At 43.8% G+C, this 20,128-nt stretch overlaps 2 protein-coding genes across 3 annotated transcripts in view; one reads left to right on the top strand and one right to left on the bottom strand.

Moving 5' to 3' along the window:
- Positions 1-20,128, top strand: part of LOC101470943 (scavenger receptor cysteine-rich type 1 protein M130) — a 254,258-nt gene that overhangs the window by 61,089 nt on the left and 173,041 nt on the right. The gene's annotated exons all lie outside the window — the stretch shown is intronic.
- On the bottom strand, positions 797-20,076 carry lmbrd2b (LMBR1 domain containing 2b). 2 transcript variants are annotated; one of them, XM_024803300.2, is made up of 18 exons: positions 19,885-20,076; positions 11,596-11,805; positions 10,148-10,260; positions 9,633-9,731; positions 9,386-9,553; positions 8,992-9,202; positions 8,840-8,914; positions 8,634-8,747; positions 7,623-7,806; positions 7,275-7,456; positions 6,893-7,026; positions 6,432-6,537; positions 6,247-6,344; positions 5,774-5,877; positions 5,644-5,690; positions 4,975-5,089; positions 4,763-4,889; positions 797-1,559 (listed from the first exon to the last, which is right to left on the bottom strand). In XM_024803300.2, the coding sequence occupies exons 2-18, from the start codon at positions 11,767-11,769 to the stop codon at positions 1,496-1,498; spliced, it is 2,115 nt and encodes a 704-aa protein (XP_024659068.2). In that variant the 5' UTR covers positions 11,770-11,805; positions 19,885-20,076; the 3' UTR covers positions 797-1,495. The 2 variants fall into 2 exon arrangements, with proteins under 2 accessions (XP_024659068.2, XP_076742350.1); XM_076886235.1 differs by lacking the exon at positions 10,148-10,260.

The following is a 20,128-nucleotide window of genomic DNA, read 5'->3' as shown; positions in this document are numbered from 1 at the left end:
ACGTTGGCTGCCTGGAAGGTAAGAAAGACCATCTGAAGCTCTAAAACATGACAACTTTGTAATAATGACCAGCCCAGCGGTTACATCTCTAACCCTAAAAACTGCTTTTTAAAAGGTCACTTCTCTTTTTCTTACTTCCGTAATCCATGTATGAAGCAAACACCTGTCAATATTTCCTTCAACAGGACACAGTAATGTGCAAAAGTCTTGAGCTGTCCTTAATTTGTTTATAATTTGCTTCAAAGTCAAAATTTCTTGTAATATTTGAATGTTTTCTGAACAGTATGTTAAAGTCGCGTCCTTAAGAAACAGTTCAGCAGTGACCTGAGAGATATAACACAATAACACCGTCAGTCATGGTCTGATCTTCTCAAAGCACAGAACGACATAAAAAGAGTGGCATCATCATCATCATCATCATCATCATCATTATCATCATTATCCACAAAAGGGAGAAACATCCAAAGAAGAGCTTTGAATGTCCTTCAAGGAGCCTGGAGAAATGTTCCTGTAGATCCTCACAGAGTTCAGATGGGGCTGAAGGATGAAGGTCGGACCAAACATTCACTTTCAAGCTCGTTCGAACTGTAAAAACTCTGTTTTTGCCTCATATTCTTTTTTTTCTTTTTTTATAAATATTTGCACATATCAATGAATCGCTGCACCTATTTCCAGTTTTCATGCAAAATGTAAAGAAATGGGGCAAATGAGGGCTCAAGACTTTTGCACAGTGCTGTATATATATATATATATATATATATATATATATATATATATATATATATATATATATATATATATATATATATATATATATATATATATATATATATATATATATATTTATTAAGTGAAACTGGATTCATTCCTGTTTAAACACAGTGAAGTTGTTGTAGGTCGATCAAGTAATTAATCACAGAGTTTACAGTGATCACATGGTTTCAGATACCACCACCTCCCAATTAGCTTTAAATTACAGAGAAATACAGACTCAATTAGACTGCACATTAATCCCATAAACATGAAGCCCTGACCTCCAACATGACTGAAGGATTTCAGGTTTATCAGTGACTGAATCAGCGAATCCTAACAGCTCCCATCATGACAGACAGTTAAATAAATCTACAACATTAAAGAATAAACACTAGAAATTAAATATATTAGCAGGGCCTCCATGAAACCTGCGGATAAAGTGATTCACATTCATGTGCTCTGACTGCCTCTCCTGCCTTCATGACATGCAGTAAATTGAGGGTTTGATCTGTTGAGAAGCTCAGGCCTGCAGTCTGTCACATGCTGAGTAAATTTAATATTCCTTCAAAAGTGCTTTCATGGACCTGCAGCTGCATACAGAAACGGATGCAAATTGTTTATGTAGATGTTTGCAGGTGAGAGAAGTTCACCTGAGCGGCTTTTATTCAGTGTGCATGCCGAGTGCTGAGAGAAGGAGGTCATGCTGCAGGTGGACGTGTGGACAGTGATTCAGACTTCTCTTCTAGATGTCGTCAAATATTCGGCTACGAGATGACGACATGGACAGGTACCGTCCTCCAGAGTGCCTGAAAACACAAAAACACACAAGTTCACACATCTCTGGATAGGTCAGTGCAGACACATTAGAAACAGGTGTGCTTTACTCCAACACATTAAAGAGCACTGAGGTCAGCGCTGAAATGAACAAACTGACAGTTATTTATCAGAAAACTTTATAAAAAAAACCCTTTAAGTTCTTTAAATTCAAATTCAAATTTTATTTGTCACACACACACAACCATACACAGTATGACATGGGGGTGAAATGCTTGTAGCTGTACAATGCCCGACCATTAAATGACAGAAGAAAAGTTCTACAATATTTACAATTTACTACAAAAATTTACAAATTAACTTAGGAATTTACAGTAAAGAATGTGCAAATAGCAGAAGAGATTATAAAGATAAGGATTATAAATTATAGGAATTATAGGATTATAGGAAATGTGTGGTGGTGCGTGTGGTGACGTGTGTGAGAGTCCAGTCTTATAGTGACGTGTTTGGGAGAGTCCAGTCCTACACCTGGTTCAGGACCCCGAATAGCCTGGGGGAAGAAGCTCCTCCTCATTCTCTCTGTTTTGGCCTTAAGGGAGCAGAAGCGCTTCCCAGACCTCAACAGCGAGAAGAGTCCATTGTTGGGATGGGAGAGGTCCATCATAATCTTCCTAGCTTTGGACTTGCACCGCTTGGTGTAGATGGACAGCAGGTCAGGGAGCTCTGATTGAATGATGCGTTCTGCCGAGCGCACCACCCTTTGCAGATCTCGTCTATCCTGCTTGGTGCTGTTCCCAAACCAGGTGCAGATGTTTGCCGTCAGGACGCTCTCGATGGTGCAGGAGTAGAAGTTCTTGAGCGCCTTCAGTGGCAGATGGAAGTCTCTAAGTCTTCTGAGGAAGAAGAGACGCTGACGGGCTTTCTTAACCAGGGTGTTGATGTGACAGGACCATGACAGGTCCTGAGTGATGTGGACACCCAGGTATCGGAAACTGTCCACTCTCTCCACTGGCGTGCCACTGATGATGAGGGGTTTGTAATTCCTCGCCTGCTTTGTAGTGAAGTCCACGATCAGCTCCTTAGTCTTGCTGATGTTTAGGAGGAGGTTATTCTCCTGGCACCAGGTCTCCAGGTTCCTAATCTCCTCCAGGTAGGCCGTCTCGATGTTGTCGGAGATCAGGCCCACAACAGCAGTGTCGTCAGCAAACTTGACAATGGAGGTGGTGTCGGATGTGGCTACACAGTCATAAGTGTACAGTGAGTACAGCAGGGGGCTTAAAACACAGCCCTGAGGCACTCCAGTGCTGAGTGAGATGGAGGGGGAGACTTGTTTTCCCACCCTCACTGATTGGGGTCTGTCTGTGAGGAAGTTGAGGATCCACTGACACAGTGATGAGCTGAGTCCTAGATCTGTCAACTTGGTGAAAAGCTTAGAGGGAATTATTGTGTTGAATGCTGAACTGTAGTCCACGAACAGCATCCTAACATAATTCCCTCTGCCAGTGTCCAGGTGACTCAGGGATGTGTGGAGCAGGTGAGATATGGCATCGTCTGTGGAACGATTAGTCCGGTAAGCAAACTGAAGTGAGTCGATGGTGGCAGGAAGTGAAGAAGTGATGTGATCTCTCATCAGTCTTTCAAAACACTTCATCACAATTGAAGTCAGTGCTACTGGACGGTAGTCATTGTGGCAAGCGGGCTGTTGTTTCTTTGGAACAGGGACAATAATGGACTGTTTGAAGCACGTGGGAACCACAGCTTGGGCCAGGGAGAGGTTGAAGATCTCCGTGAACACCGGTGCTAGTTGATCAGCACAGGCTCTAAGGACCCGGCCAGGGATTGCATCTGGTCCTGCTGCCTTCCTGGTGTTCACCCTCCTGAAGGTGTTCCTCACGGCATGCTCTGTGATGACGAATGCATTTTCTTCACTGGTGCACTCCGAGCACGCGCAGCCGTTTGTTGTTTTAATTGCTGCGGCGTCGAAGCGAGCATAAAACGTGTTCAGCTCATCAGCCAGTGAAGCATCTGCATTCATCATTGAAGAAGCTGATCGTTTATAGTCCGTTATAGTCCGCAGTACTTTCCACAGGCTCCTAGAGTCGCACTGTCGTAGCTGTGACTCTAGTTTTTTCCCGTAGCTCCGCTTTGCCTTTCGGACCGCGCTGCGCACGTTGTAGGACGCAGCCTTGTATAGGTCCATATTACCGGAGACAAGCCCTTCATTGTAGGCAGCGGTGCGTGATCTCAGAGCGTCGCGGATGTTTTTATCCACCCACGGCTTCTGGTTGGGAAACGTTCGGATGATAATTCTTTCTGCTGTGTCGTCCGCTAGTTTCCCGATAAATCCCACAACCGCTTCCGTAAACGGAAAACTATCCACACTTCTCTGTCTCCACTTCTTCACCTTTTCTTACTGAATCCACCCAAAAAACATCCAAACATTTAAATATTATTTCTTCCTTTTGCTTTTTAACAACATTTTGGTTAGTTAACCCTTAGTTAACCCTTTTTTAAATATTTCTGGCTGGTGCATGCAGACATCAACCCTGCAGGTCACGGACATTTTACATCCCGCCAACAGACAGGAGCTAAACATGAGCAACCAAAGTCAAGTTATCTGCATTTGAAACTCTATCCATCCATTCGCTTCCGCTTCTCCTTTTCAGGGTCGCAGGGGTCACTGGAGCCTATCCCCTATCCCCACTAACTACATGTCTTTGGACTGTGGGGGAAGCCGGAATACCCGGGGAGAACCCACGCAAACACAGGGAGAACATGCAAACTCCACACACGCCCTCCACTCCCTGATGGTGAACTCAGGACCTTCTTGCTGTGAGGCAATAGTGCTAATTTGAAACTCCTCTTTAAATCTATTGGGGCAATAAAAACAGCAGGTTAGGGGTCAGCAGGAGGATCTGATGAAAACCGCTTCCCACGTACCACCAACAAGAGTGTTTGGGTGTCACGTCTCTGCTGTGTTGGCTTGGGGCCATTAAGTTATGCACTCTTGTGTTGTACTGTAATAACTTCCTGAATCTCATCCTGGATAATTATCCGTATTTAAAAAAAATAAAAATAAAAAAAAACACACTCTGAAATGAAACAGCAGTCAAACTGAAAACTATTAAAATACAAAGTTAAAGAATTAAACATTACCAGCAGCTGAAAACAGGGAAACTCTCAAACGTGCATCCCAAACACAGTGGCCTAACCATGACGATGACACCATGCTTACCTTCCAGACTCAGCGTCCAGCGGGTCATCTGTCAGCGCTTCGGCGTTGAAGTCCAAGGGCTCGGCGTCCTGCAGCAGCTCGATGCGGTCCCTCTCTGCTCGGCTCCCAGACCGGGAATATTTAGCCTCTGTTCAAACAACAGGAAGTGCTCCGTCACCCGAAAACCACCAAAAACACCTTCAGAGAGCAGCGCCGACCACCTGCTGACTTACGTCTGCTGTTGCTGGAGCTCACGGTGTCTGAGTAGCTCGTCTCCTTCATCTCGTGGCTGCTCCTGTTCCTCGCAGCGTAGTCTTCTCTCGGGTTCCCGTAGCGCTCCTTCCACTCCTGCAGCAGATGACACAACACAAACAGATCAGGACGCTTGAACAAGGATTTCACTCCTGCTGTTTCCCAGTAGACATCAGTTCATGTTTGTACGTGACGGGTTGTGTAAGCGCTCTGACACGAGTCATCTGTGTCACGCCATGATTCCATCACTCCTGGCATCAGCTTTCTTTCACTCACACATTCATCAAACAGTCAGAAAAAACAAACATTTCAGTGTTGTCACTACAGTTGCCTCATCTGCTGATTCTAAATAGCTGTCTCTGTGTTATTGGCCTGCAGGGACGCTGATGTTCAATCTTTAATCTTAGGCAGAAAACCCAGTGATGAGCATCTTCTGTACTTCCTGTTTCAGTGTTGTTTCCTCTCCCAGCAGCTGACTTTGTTATTTTGGAATATAATATTATATCTGAGGAAACCTGCTGTAAACTACAGTCTGTGCACTTAATAAACAATGAAAATATATATTATTAAAATAAGATATACAAAGGGACTTTGATGCATGTGATTAGTTTTCTCTGATATCTAAAAAGAAGCAGCAAACAGGTACTCACCCTCCGTCTGTTCTCACCATCTTCAATCCTCTGCCTCTTCCTTTTCTCTGTAAAAAATATTGTATTTTACTATTTTACTACTTTCATGTTAAAAAGTCAAAGAGAATTCAGATGATGGTGGCAGTCTCACCCCGGCGAATCAGCTCCTTTCCCTCGTCGATCAGGTCAGAGGTCATTTCACTGTCATCCATAAACTGCTGGAAGCCCAGAAGATTCAGGCAGCGAGTCCCCAAACTGAGGAGAACATTGATTATAACACAGAGTCACAAACATAACTACATATATAATAAACCGCCTGATGGTTCTGTTTAATCCTGCACTAACCAGCAGAGAGAAGCAGGATCTAAAAGACTGCTATAAATGCTACAGCTCACCAACACCCCAGACATGCAAAGGTTTTATAATCTGAATTATTTAATCCGTCGGGATCTCTTCCAGTTTTTTGTTTTCAAAGACTTCAGTTTAACTCATGAACAACAAGGAAAAGCAGCAAATTCTGTATGTAAAACCCTGTTCTGGCTTTTCAGACTATCTTCTGTCACATGACCAATCCACACTGTTAAAGAAGCGCCCAGCAGGGAAGACTCCAGAGACTCATCTCACCTGAAGTAGGTGGCGATGCAGAGGATGACGATCAACATGGGGTAGTAGATGTAGAAGCCATTAGCAATGAAAGAGAGGACGCGCATGGATCCCATGATCTGTTCCAACAAACAAACAACAGGTGAGTCAGGCAGACACTGCAGCACAGGTGTGTTACACAGGTTTCATACAGTGTGGGTATTTACAGAAGTGTAAGCAGTTTGCAGCTTTTCCTGGTGGGAGATGGCCGAGTCCATGTGGATCAAACCCAGGAAGTTGAGACAGAGAGGAGGAGTCAGACGACAGAACAGCCTGCAGGAGGAAAACACGACAGAGTCACTAAACCTCCATCAGGTCAACTCCTCCATCGCCTCCAAGTGAACTTCTGCGTCACATAACATGTTGTTTAATAACACTGACTCACTACAAAACGCTCTAGTTTCTGTGCTTTAAGAAGATAAAGAGGAGATCCTTTCTACAGAACAGGTATTAAAATTAAGTCATTTGAGGTTTTTTGAAACAGTACAAATGTTTTTCTTGTATATGAGGAGGAACATTCTAGAAAGAAACATGTGTGCTCATGTCTTCTCTTGGTTTACAGCGATCTTTCCTGAACATGTCCCTTTCAGAATCCTTTCAAAATAAAAGCATTCTTGCTGTCACTTACATGCCGCTGAACTGGAGGCTGTAGGCGTCGGTCTGGTGGTGGGAGGCCAGGTAGTAGTAGTTGAAGACTCGGATGCGAAACACGGTGGAGTAAACACAGGTGCACAGGAAGAAGATTGTGATGAAGCACGCCATCTGGTGGAGAGAGAGAGCAAAAGGTGATCAGAGGTCTGAATGAAGTGTGATCGTGTTTCAACAAAGAAACAGTGAAACTGAAACACGCATCACATGTCATGTTTCCTTCATTGTAAAACAACAAAGACTCAGCTGTGCAGCACTCCATCACACAGCAGCCTTTAAACACTTTCAGAGGCTCTACAGAAATATGAAGCTCTGTGTCTGATGGTTTGTGTGTAAACCAGCGTCTGTCTTCTCAGGCTCACCTCGATGTACAGGTAGTTGTAGTCTCTCTCAGCCAACTGGATGAAGATGGCGAACAGCGAGAGGACGGGCCGTGTGCTGAAGAAGGTGCACTCGGACCAAACCACAACCACGCTGAACAGAGTCAGGACGATGGAGAGGAGGCGGTAAAACCAGCGCTTCAGGAAGCACTCCCAGTACCACTCTGTGACACACACACACACACACACACACACACACACACACACACACACACACACACACACACAGGGCAGTGTTTACTCTTCGACGTCACTGCCACCAGCAACCAAAGGAAAACTGTAGCAGGACACCTGTGCAGGTGGTTACAGGAGTGATCTCATTACACCCACCTACAGTCGGGGTGTAGATGTATCTGCTGAACCAGCCGGCCGGCTCTGATGAAGGGAAGCTGTGGACAAACTGGTGGGTGGAGCTGGTCTCGTTCTTGGCCACGTCCTCCAGGTGGATGGCCTGCTGCAGGAGGATTTGCCACTGCACACGCGTCCGGTTGTGTCTCTGCACGGCGTAGATCACCTGCACACGACAGGTTCGGACATCAGAGTAGGGGAAACAGAGTGAACAGGAAACAGAAGACTTCAGCTGTGTGCAGTGTGAGGAGGAAACTACAAGCACAAAGAGAAAGATTTTTCCTTGTTTCATCGCTTTTTACATCATCGTCATCTCATCATCATCCTCTTCTTTTTTGAAATCATCACCTGTACAGCATCACTGTAACTGTAAATGTTCTGCAGTGGAATGAGGACTATCTTCTATCGCTCAGCTGACAGCAGTGATTACAAAGATTATGATTCATATCTTTATCGATCTGAATCTTACAATCTAAGCCAGTTCAGTGCAGCTCAGTTCTGCATTTTCAGGCACTTCTAATATTCTGGCCACCTCATGTATATAAATAAATATGAAGAACAGAAAAAAGAGACATCTTTAAATATAATGAACATGTAATGTACCATCAGCAACATAATTAAAATGGACATCAGAAACTTTGTTACGGTGGAAATTTTGGGGGCCAGTGGGAGTAAAATGTCCGTCCATCTCAGACAGACGGAGCCTGACATCATGGTTTGCTTCTCACCCCCGGCTAACAAAGGTCAGCACTAGACTGAGCTTTGTAAGATTAGCTGATGCCCCCAACCTTCACTGAGCAGCTTTATCATGTGGATAAAGTTTAAGGTGGACGTGCTCTGTGCAGGTATTCAGGAAACACACAGAAACACTTTCACTGAACACAAAAACATCTGCCACCACATCGTCAGGAGTCTTCATTAGAATCTGTTTCATCTCTTTATTCCTCCAATAAGAAGGCAGCACAGTCTGATTGACTCGTCAAATCCTCTCACCTGTTTATGAAGCTTCACCAGGCTCTTCTCCGTCGGGTACGTATTCTGTTTGTCATCAAAGTCCTCGTAGTCGTCCATGTTCCTGCCCATCTTCTCCTGGTAGTCCAAGGGGCACTGAGGGAAACCACGAGCACATCATCACACTCATGAACTTAAACATCACAGTTATCACCCATCATGTTCACGCTCAGCTTCGCTCTACGTACTTTCCTGAGGATGGTGTCGATGTACTTCCTCAGCGGGTGGTTGTATTTGATGGATTCGCTGACCTTTCTCACCTCCTACAGCAGAACAGACGTCTCAGTGAAAACGGCAACATTAAACCAAATGTTTGTAACTGCTGGAGGCTGTCACTTACCTCCATGACATCCTCCAGGTTCTCTTCTGCATCCGCCTTCTCCGTCATCAGCTTGGATGCCTTGAAGTAGGTCTTGACGAGCAAGTGTCCGTGCCGGGAGGAGTTCCAGTAGGACCGAGGGATCTCCACCAGCCCGTACCCGAGTAACAGCACCAGCAGGAACAAACCCCAGGTGTTGGCGGCAGTGATCCCGATGGTCTGTAGCTCGTACCTGAGTAACACACAGAGCAGGTAACTCCATACAGCAGCCAATCAGGAGGAGTTTAGGAGTCGATTATGTGTTTATACAGCCCTCTGCATTTAATCGTCACAGCATGTCTTTGTCCTGTCTTTCTCTTCACAGACAGGACAAAACAAAACAAAAAAAGGGGGTTCTTCCTCAGGGTCCACTCACCAGGAGAGGCGCAACTCAGGATGAACGGCCACGTAAATGAGCAAAGAGCCGAAAATGAGCAGGTATGTCCCGTAATAAATGGCGTTCTCAATCAGTGCCGTTTTGATCTTCCCGGTGATGGAGAAGCCTCCGGAGCGAGCGTACGACTGCATGAAGGGCAGCAGCAGCCTGACGACACAAGAAAACCTTTAAAACACAAAAACTCAGCATGTGGAGGTTTCATGAGGAGACTCGGGCTCGTACTGACCACGTGAGGCACTGAGACGTCCAGTACACCACCCTCCAGAACACTGGCATGATGCCATCAGGGATGTAGCTCCACGGCTTGTGGCACAGCGTTCGTACACTGAGAGGAAACACAATCAGGAGTTCAGAAACCTGCTGATGTTATCTGGTTTTATTTACTAAGACAACACTTCTTTTAGTCACATTTTTTGTAACACACTCAGGTCTCTCTAAGAAAAGCCGCCTGAGTTTCAAAGTACATTTACTCAAGTTCAATAAGAAGGAGTCGCTTCAAATCCTGCTCTGTCTTCTGCTCTGACTCTCTGTGTGAAAAGATCATTAACGACTTGAAATGCCTTCATGTCCAGATCACAGAGGACATACTGAGTGGATGTGTTGTTTGGGTTCAGCTCTCTGTCCCTGAATTATGAATTATGTCAAACACTTCCTGTTAATCACCAACAAATTTCCAGAAAACTCACTGCAGAGGTTTCAACCTTTACCCTGAAATCACACACGCACGCACAGCATTCAAACCTTTTTGTGGGTGCAGCGGTTGTGTTTACTATAGTGCGATTGGACAGCGGTGAGACGAGGGCGGGAACAGACGCCTGCTCCTTGTGGTCCTGCTCACACTGCCTGTAGATTGTCTGTAAGCAGCAGACAGACAAACGTACGCTGACACAGATTCACTGAATGAAATCAAACATGTAAAGATCTTTTCCACACATATGGAAGTCGAAATCTGACATTTACATCAGAGCCGTATAAAACAGTAATCTTTTGTTGTGTAACAGATGTGCTTGAAGTCCACAGGAGCTCATAAGGCTTCTCTATGAAATGTCATAAAAGTTAAAGATGTTATATTAAAAAACAAAAGAATCTCAAAAATGACAAAGAACAACTAGACAGTAGGGCCATGATTAGTCGATTAGTCACGATTACGTCGACTATCAAAATCGTCGACGACTGATTTAATAGTCGACGCGTCGTTTGAAGCTTTGTAAGATCACAAAAGACGCAGGAATGAGTAGTAGGATTTAAGAGTGTAATAACGGACTGAAACAGAAGATGGCAGCACTGCATGTACAAGGATGCCAGCTGCCGTTAAACCCCGAAGAAGAAGAAGAAGCTGTGTCCCAGAATTCATAGCGCAGCCCAGCTCAGTTTACAACAATGGCGGCAGCTAGTTAGTTTTAATGTTACTCTTATTATTCTTTCTGGGTCACAAAATAAACGTTTAACATATTTTCAGGCGAGAATGTAGCTGTGGAAACCTCAAATATCTGCTCAGTTTATCAAGACACCGCATATTTTCAAAAGCGCTCCGACGTTTTCGGAGACGTCTGTTACCCACCAGCTCGATAGTTAGCCGGGGGCAAAGCTCACTAGAGCCGTGAGGACACCGGACTCCCGGCAGATCGTTTTCAAACCCATCGCCGTCTTTCGCTACTCAGGTTAAACATGATATATAAGTCACTTAGATAACTTAAACATGTTATTGTTTGGATTTTTTTAGTATTTTATTTGTTCCCGAGTAAATCGATTTAGCTGAGATGAAAGTTATAGTTTTTACACAGCTGAATAAACGTCAAGCAGACAGCTGATTATCAGAAGTGTGAGATGCTCGAGAATATACTCCAGTGTCCTGTTATATTTTAGATAGCAAGGAGTTTATTAAACTTCACTGAAACAATCTGCAAATTTCATTAAAATTTAATAAACTATCATCTTGTCTTTATTTTTAGTTAGCACAAACACTTCAAGCTGTAAGCTAATGATAGTTATATAAGAGCAGATCCATGATCTGATTAGTCGACTAATCGCAAAAATAGTCGGTGACTAGTCGACTATCAAAATAATCGTTTGTGGCAGCCCTACTAGACAGAAACCATCAAAGTCCTGAGGAGCTTCGTGAATGGAAGGCTTGAACACCTCTGAGGACTTTGGAGGGATCTCAGTTTGATGCTGTGTGTCATACTGACCGTGCTGACATCCAGAGGCAGGATGAAGACGATGAGGAAGCACAGGTACCAGGCCAGCAGCGTGCCGAACAGCACCATGCGCTGCTGCTTCTTGAAGTCTCCATATCGGTGCAGCAGGAACAGCGCCAAAAAAAACACCACTACGATCTCGATGCCGAGCGCCGCCCCACTCATCCTGCTGCGCTCCCGTCAGCAGGCACTGACACAAACCTGCAGCAGGTGGACAGAAACACTGGCGTGGTCACTTTACAGTTTTTTACAGACACTAGGACACATTTCTCAATACTTAGGTCACTTTTGCAAAACTCCTCACACAGTGAGCACAACAGAAGTCTATGTGGGCTAAACTGAGGACCAGTTATCATTGTTTTGGCACAAAATGCATTCAATGACTACATCTCTCAAATTTCATGAATTATCTTCTCACTCAGACACAACAACTGCCAAAAATCTTTGTACGTACAGGACATTTTGCATGTGCTTACATACTGTTTTCAAAACTGTTAAACTTATGGCCAAAACAATAACACAATGCAAAACTTAAAAAGACAGCAAAATTCAACAGCAATATTTTATTGAAACATATTTTAAATCTAAAAATGCAGTTCAACCAGCCACAGCTGATTCTCATTGTAGATGAACATCTACACAGGTGTTACTCCTTCAATCTTTCAACTCCTTCAATTCTGGCAGCCAGAAGATTATTTCCTAGGTGTGTTGCCCTAGATGACATAAGATGTGATGTGGATGAGAACCTGTGGCCAAATGGAGGAGACCGAGTAGATTAGCATTACTATTGTATGTGTATCAGTGGATGGTGTGTATACAAATTCTTGTATTTTGGGATTACTTAGTGCAAAAAAATAAAAATACATAAACAAATATTAACGAATTCTGCATGATGTCTGATTCATTCCAGTAACATATATTGAAATTATAAACAGAGATGTGTCCTTGTTTTACACAGGAAAACACTGTGTAATGCTACATGTTGTTAGTGTTTTTTAGATCATTGTTTTGTGGGTGACAAAGTGTGTTTGTCGGCTGTCAACCTTTGCTAGTGTTCTGGAAGAATGAGGTTATTTGAGACCTGAATGAAGTGTTTTGGTAGTTGTAGTGCATTTTGAATGTGAAATGAACTGCTTTGCCAAGCTGACGGTCAGTTAGGAGAATTGTGTGAAGAGTTTTTCAAAAGTGACCTAAGTATTGTGAAATGTGTCCTAGCGTCTGTAAAAAACTGTAACGAAGCATTAATCACTTTTGAATCTTCAAATGCTACATCTGTTGGCTCTGTGATGGATTTTAGTCTCATTATTTGTGGGAGATCTGAAGCGCTCTTGAGCAGAGCACACATCTGTCAGGCTCGACGATCATCTCCACATTACCTGCAGAAAGCTGGAAAAATGAAAAATATTCACACTAAACCTCTGTGGGAAAGTCTGACTGCAGACAGTGACAATAAAGGAGCTGCTGTTGGTTGGTTATTAGGTTAGCTGCCAGTAACTGCTGTCTAACACAATAATGATGACCGCCATCTCAGAGAATCAGGACAGACGTGCACCGATGAGCAGAGGCACGCCGACCTGCCCTGAAAGACTCTTTGTGTGGTTTCTTTGAAAAGTTGGGGGATGGAGGTTCCAACAAGCGACACGGGAAACAGCAGTTTTCCTCAGCAAGGGACCGGGGTTACGTAGCAGGGTCATCAAACTCAGAGCCAGCAAGTCTGCTGTGATGTTTCCTCAGGATTCGGTCACGTTCACTGGGTGAAGTGTGCAGAAGCCTTTGGATGAACCGTTGGGTCTTTATGCAAAGCTTTACATCATCTCTGTGTTCCCTCTAGCACCATCACTGGCTACCCCATCACATGGACTCTTCACCCTCCTGCCCTCTGGGAGGCACTACAGGAGCCACCGGACTAAGACAACCAGGTACCTGAACAGCTTCTTCCCCACAGCTGTCAGACTCCTGAATAGGGCTGCCACAAACGATTATTTTGATAGTCGACTAGTCACAGATTATTTTTGCGATTAGTCGACTAATCAGATCATCATCCATTGGACGTACAGCTTATTGCACCAGCAGCATCTGCTCTTATATAACTATCATTAGCTTACAGCTTTAAGTGTTTAAGATCTGTGCTAACTAAAAATAAAGACAAGATGATAGTTTATTAAACTTCACCGAAACAATCTGCAAATTTCATTAAAATTTAATAAACTCCTTGCTATCTAAAATATAACAGGACACCGGAGTAAATTCTCGAGCATCTCACACTTCTGATAATCAGCTGTCTGCTTGATGTTTATTCAGTTGTGTAGAAACTATAACTTTCATCTCAGCCAAACCGATTCACTCAGGAACAAATAAAATACTAAAGAAAGCCAAACAATAACATTTTTAAGTTATCTAAGTGACTTATATATCATGTTTAACCTGAGTAGCGAAAGACGGCGGTGGGTTTGAAAATGATTTGCCAGGAGTCCGGTGCTCTCACGGCGCTAGTGGGTAACAGACGTCTCCGAAAACGTCGGAGCGCTTTTGAAAATATGTGGTGTCTTGATAAACTGAGCAGATATTTCAGGTTTCCACAGCTACATTCTCGCCTGAAAATATGTTAAACGTTTATTTTGTGACCCAGAAAGAATAATAAGAGTAACATTAAAACTAACTAGCTGCCGCCATTGTTGTAAACTGAGCTGGGCTGCGCTATGAATTCTGGGACACAGCTTCTTCTTCTTCGGGGTTTAACGGCAGCTGGCATCCTTGTACATGCAGTGCTGCCATCTTCTGTTTCAGTCCGTTATTACACTCTTAAATCCTACTACTCATTCCTGCGTCTTTTGGGATCTTACAAAGCTTCAAACGACGCGTCGACTATTAAATCAGTCGTCGACGATTTTGATAGTCGACGTAATCGTGACTAGTCGACTAATCGTGGCAGCCCTACTCCTGAACTCTGCCTCCTGACATCTGACCCACGTTAACACATGGACTGGACGGACACACACACACACACACACACACACACACACACACACACACACACACACACACACACACACACACACAAAATGGAAAACTGTACCCTCAGACACACAATAATAACATGGACTGAACCACCACTCACAACCACTAGCACTTTATATAGCCTCTGTAGAAATGATCCACATATCTCACTTATCTTAACTGCACTACTGTATAGTTCTGTGTAAATAATCATTCTGTACATACAATAATTTTTAATTCTACAACTGTTTATAACCTGCACAGTTCACATTTCTGTATAGCTGTATATCTCAGATTTCTGTATAGTTTTTCATATTTATATCCTGTTCATAGCCTGTACATAGCTTGTACTCACTACAGCCTGTACATACTTACACTTATAGCATATTCATAACATACTTCATACCGTGTACATTATAACATACCATAATAGACCCATTTCTGTAATATACTCACATATCTATATTATTGCTAATATATATTGTAATATATCTATATCACTAAAGCACTTCTGGATGGATGCAAACTGCATTTTGTTGCCCTGTACCTGTGCATGTGCAATGACAATAAAGTTGAATTCTATTCTATTCTATTCTATTCTATTCTAAATGACATCACCTGGGTGAGCTGCCCACTTTTGACTCTGCCTCTTCTTCCTCAAAGTCAAAGTTTCTGAATGTATCTGTGGTTATTACAACAAACAGCTGGATTCCACTCAGGTTTTTTAAGCCTAACCCTTATTTTGAAAGTTCAGTCCCTGCTAAAGCCGACCCTTCCTTCCAGCTTGGTGGTCAGGTTGCTCTCAGTCTTCTTCGGTGGATAAACTCCACCGGGACTATGCTGGGTGATGAGCTCCTGTATTGAACTCACAAAGAGCCACAAAGCAGTGCAAAGCTCATTGCTGCCTACTGCAAGCCCAGCCAGGGAGTTGGATTCTGTCTATGGATGAAGATTTAACTGTTGATGCAGCGGATTATTGCTCCAGAGTTTCTGTCAGAGGTTTATTTCTTAATGTACTCTAAGAAAGCATGGAGGCCCATCCTGTCATCCACACATGTGAGGCCACCTAACACTATTAGTTACCTCACACCTTGTGTCACTCTCTGACTTCTGTCCAGGTTCAACTGTTCAATCATGAAAAACATATTTCCCTGTCAGTGCTGACAGGCACTGCCTGCAGATGTTCCTTTTAGCTTGCTTTGTATTTTTTTTTTTTTTACAGCATGTCTAATGTTCTGACGTCCTACTGAAACAAACACACCTGCTCTGCCTGACGTTTCCTCTCAAGCTGCAAACATCTGCCACCTAGCTGTTTCTGTTTTAATAACCACAGATCCATTCAGAAACTTTGACTCTGAGGAAGAAGAGGCAAACGCTTTAAGAGGAAGCTGGGCTTCTCTGTCTGTGGTCATGTGATCCTCCTCGTGATGGTATAAAGGTCAGAGATCTTCTCTCAGATGAGATTACCATCAATAAAACCAAAGTGTCCACACAGCTGTGACATCAGTCTGTGCTGCAGGACTTGTGCCTCTCTTGATGTTTCTCACACTTGCACTTCATTTTATTTTTATTTCTACAGATTTCTTCCTTATGTGAACAGCTGAAGGACCAGGGGTAACGTGAAGATTTTTTATCTGTCCCCAAAAAGACCATTGGTGTTGTGAAAAGTCACATGATCAGTGATGAACCAACAAGCAGGAATGAGCTGAAGGAATGAGCTCAGACTCAACCGATGTAGCCTCAGTGAATGTGTGTTTAACATATCACTGTTGTTAAACAGGCTTATAGTTTGTGTGTCCGGCCTATGTGTGTGTTAATGTGTGTAGGCCCTGTGGTTTTACATTTGTGTCCACAGCCCACCCTGTAATGCCGGGAATGCCTCAGTGACCTCCCAGAAGAGTAAGGAGAGTGGATATGCTATTGCAGAAGCTCAGACTCAGGTAAGTAGCAACCATCACTGTGTCAGGCCTCACTAACATACAGTTAACCTGTGAGGGAGTCAGACAGTCTGAGTGACTGTTCTTGCCTCTGGTCAGATCACACATGTTGATCTTAAACCTCATTCAGCATTAATGGGGCTCCACAGATGTGCAGGTTACCCAGATGTGCACTTATGCCCCTCTGCACCCTCCTCCTCCCTGCACCCCTATGCTACAGAGGTGTGTAAACAGCTCCCAGTGATGATACAGGCTCTCAGTGTGTCGCAGCTACAAGGAGCTGTAACCGCAGACCCAATCACAGACAGGAAGTCCTGACTTCCGCCTGACAGCCGCGGACATATTCATCACCGTTCCCGGCTGATGAGGAGGATTTCTGGGAGACCACACCCGGAGGAAACTGCGATTCCTTATGTGTTATGATGTAGATGATCGGGTGACCCGCAGCTGACCTCACAGCCTCTCGGAGCTTCACAGCCGCGCGTGAACGCCCGCCGACTCCTTATCAGCCTTGGGGCTGTTCGCGGAGACGCGCAGAGCGACAGCTGCCGGTGTTCCAGATCTACTGGCGTTTAGATCAACTGGCGTTGGTCGAACAGATGTGTGGCAGTCTTGCGTTTCAGTAGCTACTACCGACAAACCAGCAAAAAAACGCCAAATGTGTCATCTGTGACACTTGTGAGGTTGTCTCAAACACACTCCGTCAGTCTTGATGCTGTTGAACAACAAAATGTATAAAAATGTGGCGAGTTTACCTGGTGATATCCTCATGCGCGACGCGATCGCGAAAACAGCAAACAAGTAACACCACGCCGATGTTGTTCACAGGACAGCAAGAGTAAACGATCGGGAGACTCTTGTCGTCGTTATCGTTCCCCTCGCACGGTTTATTTCTCCGAATTCAGCGTTTTTGCTTCACAACTAAAGCGAGCAGTTTACTTTGTGCACTAACATGGAGTCGAGTCAACCAGCGCCACCTCTGGCCAAGTGCCACAGCCTACAGCCAGATCAACCTGTGACACATCTGCACCACGTTTGAATCAGTGTCATGCACATTTGTACCTTTCAATTGTCTCTGTTTGTGCGTCATGCAAATAAACCTTTGAAAAGAATGAAATGATATCATATATTCCTTATTGGCCTACATTTGTACAAAATTCCAAATTATATACACAAAGTCATAGACATCACCACTCCAATTGGTCATCATGATTTTGATATTCTCTTTTTCCATAACAATGAAATACACCTTGGACAAATATGACACATCAATATTTCATTAGTGTTGTAACATCACATCCTGTAAGCATCGTTTGTCTGTGTCTGTTCCCTGGAAATTAATATTTCCAGCCAATATAGGCAAGCCATCAACATGGCTGGAGTTATATACAGTCTGTATAAGTGTGGTTAATCTAATGAACATTTGTAAGGAGATGGCAGTTACTTTGAATTCACAGCAGTTACACAGTGATTAGTAATAAACAGAGCCAGTGAGAGTGAGTGGATTTAAGAAAGTCAGTGACTCAGGTGTGTTGCTTGGTTTGTCATCTGTTTGTGAGACTGGAGGAGACGTAGAAATCCTTTGTTTTAAATCTTAGTTAGGAAGATTCCTGTTTGAAAACAAGCACTTTCTGTGAGGAATGCAAGAAGTACATCTGCAGAAAGCACATTTTGTCCAGCATGTGGACAAAATTGAAAATGTTGAGGATTGAAAAACTGAGAACGTTGGGCAAGTTCAAAAGAAATGTGTTTGTAAGAACAAAAAACCAAATTGTTCCTAAAATAGTTATGGAAAGTCTAACTGTTGTATGTCTGTGTTCTACATGTTTATCTAATGGAAAATAAAGTTGCTATTGTTTTATTGCAGTTTTTGGATAATTCTGAGTGGATTTACACAGTACGGGTCAAAATGACCCGCAACAAAATCAATGTCAATTGTTTGTTCTTCAACATAATACAAGGGTTAATTTCCAAAACTTGCTTATGATCTTCAATTTGTAGCAGATCCACTATCACACAGCAGCTGGAGCAGTCTCCAATGGAGGTCAGTCCACTACTACCATAGCCTACTACTAGATTAACTTGTGACACATCTGCACCTGCTGCTATGATCACATTGAGTAGAGGCTGAGTGGCTGCACTTACCCCTGGTACATCCAAATCTGCCCACAAACATGTTGACAGGTGCAATGGCAGCAATGTGGACTGTCAACACTAAAAACAATCAGTAAGCAAAGACAACAGGGATCACTTTTTTCTGTTTATTTAGCACCCACAACATTTGTCCACAACACTGTGTGGTACCACTTTCCACAGAAGGTGCATTCAATCTGCAAGATTGAATGAGATTGTCAGGGTCATTGTCTGACTGTTTATTACTAATCACCTGCAGTACATTCACAGTAACTGCCATCTCCTTACAAATGTTTATTAGATTAACCACACTTATACAGACTGTATATAACAACCAACTCTGAAATGTTCGTTTGCAGAGGGAAGACACAGACAGACTATGCTAACGACATGTGATGTTACAACACTAATGAAATATTGATGTGTCATATTTGTCCAAGGCGTATTTCATTGTTATGGAAAAAGAGAATATCAAAATCATGATGACCAATTGGAGTGGTGATTTCTATGACTTTGTGTATATAATTTGGGATTTTGAACAAATGTAGGCCAATAAGGAATATATGATATCATTTCATCCTTTTCAAAGGTTTATTTGCATGACGCACAAACAGACACAATTGAAAGGTACAAATGTGCATGACACTGATTCAAACGTGGTGCAGATGTGTCACAGGTTGATCTGGCTGTAGGCTGTGGCACTTGGCCAGAGGTGGCGCTGGTTGACCCGACTCCATGTTAGTGCACAGAGCAAACTGCTCGCTTTAGTTGTGAAGCAAAAACGCTGAATTCGGAGAAATAAACCGTGCGAGGGGAACGATAACGACGACAACAGTCTCCCGATCGTTTACTCTTGCTGTCCTGTGAACAACATCGGCGTGGTATTACTTGTTTGCTGTTTTTGCGATCGCGTCGCGCATGAGGATATCACCAGATAAACTCGCCACATTTTTAAACATTTTGTTGTTCAACAGCATCAAGACTGACGGAGTGTGTTTGAGATAACCTCACAAGTGTCACAGATGACACATTTGGCGTTTTTTTGCTGGTTTGTCGGTAGCAGCTCCTGAAACGCAAGACTGCCACACATCTGTTCGACCAACGCCAGTTGATCTAAACGCCAGTAGATCTGGAACACCGGATCAACCAGGAACTCCGGCTAGCTGCCGCCGTGGGTTAGCAACCTCCTCCCAGCAGCCCCATCAGCTCTTACCGTGATTCCTGTGTGGGCTCCGGCTCCTCTCGGAGTGACGAGGCCACGTTTATCTCCGCGAGCTGCTCCTGTTATTATCAGCCACCGGTCTCCGAGAGAAACCTCTTGATTTCAGCTCGTTAGCTCAGTAGCATCAGCCCGTCACATCCCGGCCCTACCGGGAGGAGCAGATGACGTCAGAGCCAGTCTGCGCGTGCGCAAACACCATGTCATTCTGCCGCTTCTCTTAGCGCTTTATCGTTAC

The sequence above is a fragment of the Maylandia zebra genome, linkage group LG7 (assembly GCF_041146795.1).
Source record: "Maylandia zebra isolate NMK-2024a linkage group LG7, Mzebra_GT3a, whole genome shotgun sequence".
Taxonomy (NCBI): Eukaryota; Metazoa; Chordata; class Actinopteri; order Cichliformes; family Cichlidae; genus Maylandia; species Maylandia zebra.
Note: the sequence above shows the minus strand (reverse complement) of the source record. Positions and strands in the feature narration are given on the sequence as shown.

What these genes read in the sequence shown, in the direction of transcription:
- lmbrd2b (XM_024803300.2), bottom strand. Translation starts at nt 11,769, where the DNA reads ATGAGTGGGGCGGCGCTCGGCATCGAGATCGTAGTGGTGTTTTTTTTG. An exon ending in ACAACTACCTGTACATCGAG is followed by an intron (nt 7,027 to 7,274) that starts GTGAGCCTGAGA and finishes TCTCTCCACCAG; the next exon opens with ATGGCGTGCTTCATCACAAT. An exon ending in AGCCTCCAGTTCAGCGGCAT is followed by an intron (nt 6,538 to 6,892) that starts GTAAGTGACAGC and finishes TTCCTCCTGCAG; the next exon opens with GCTGTTCTGTCGTCTGACTC.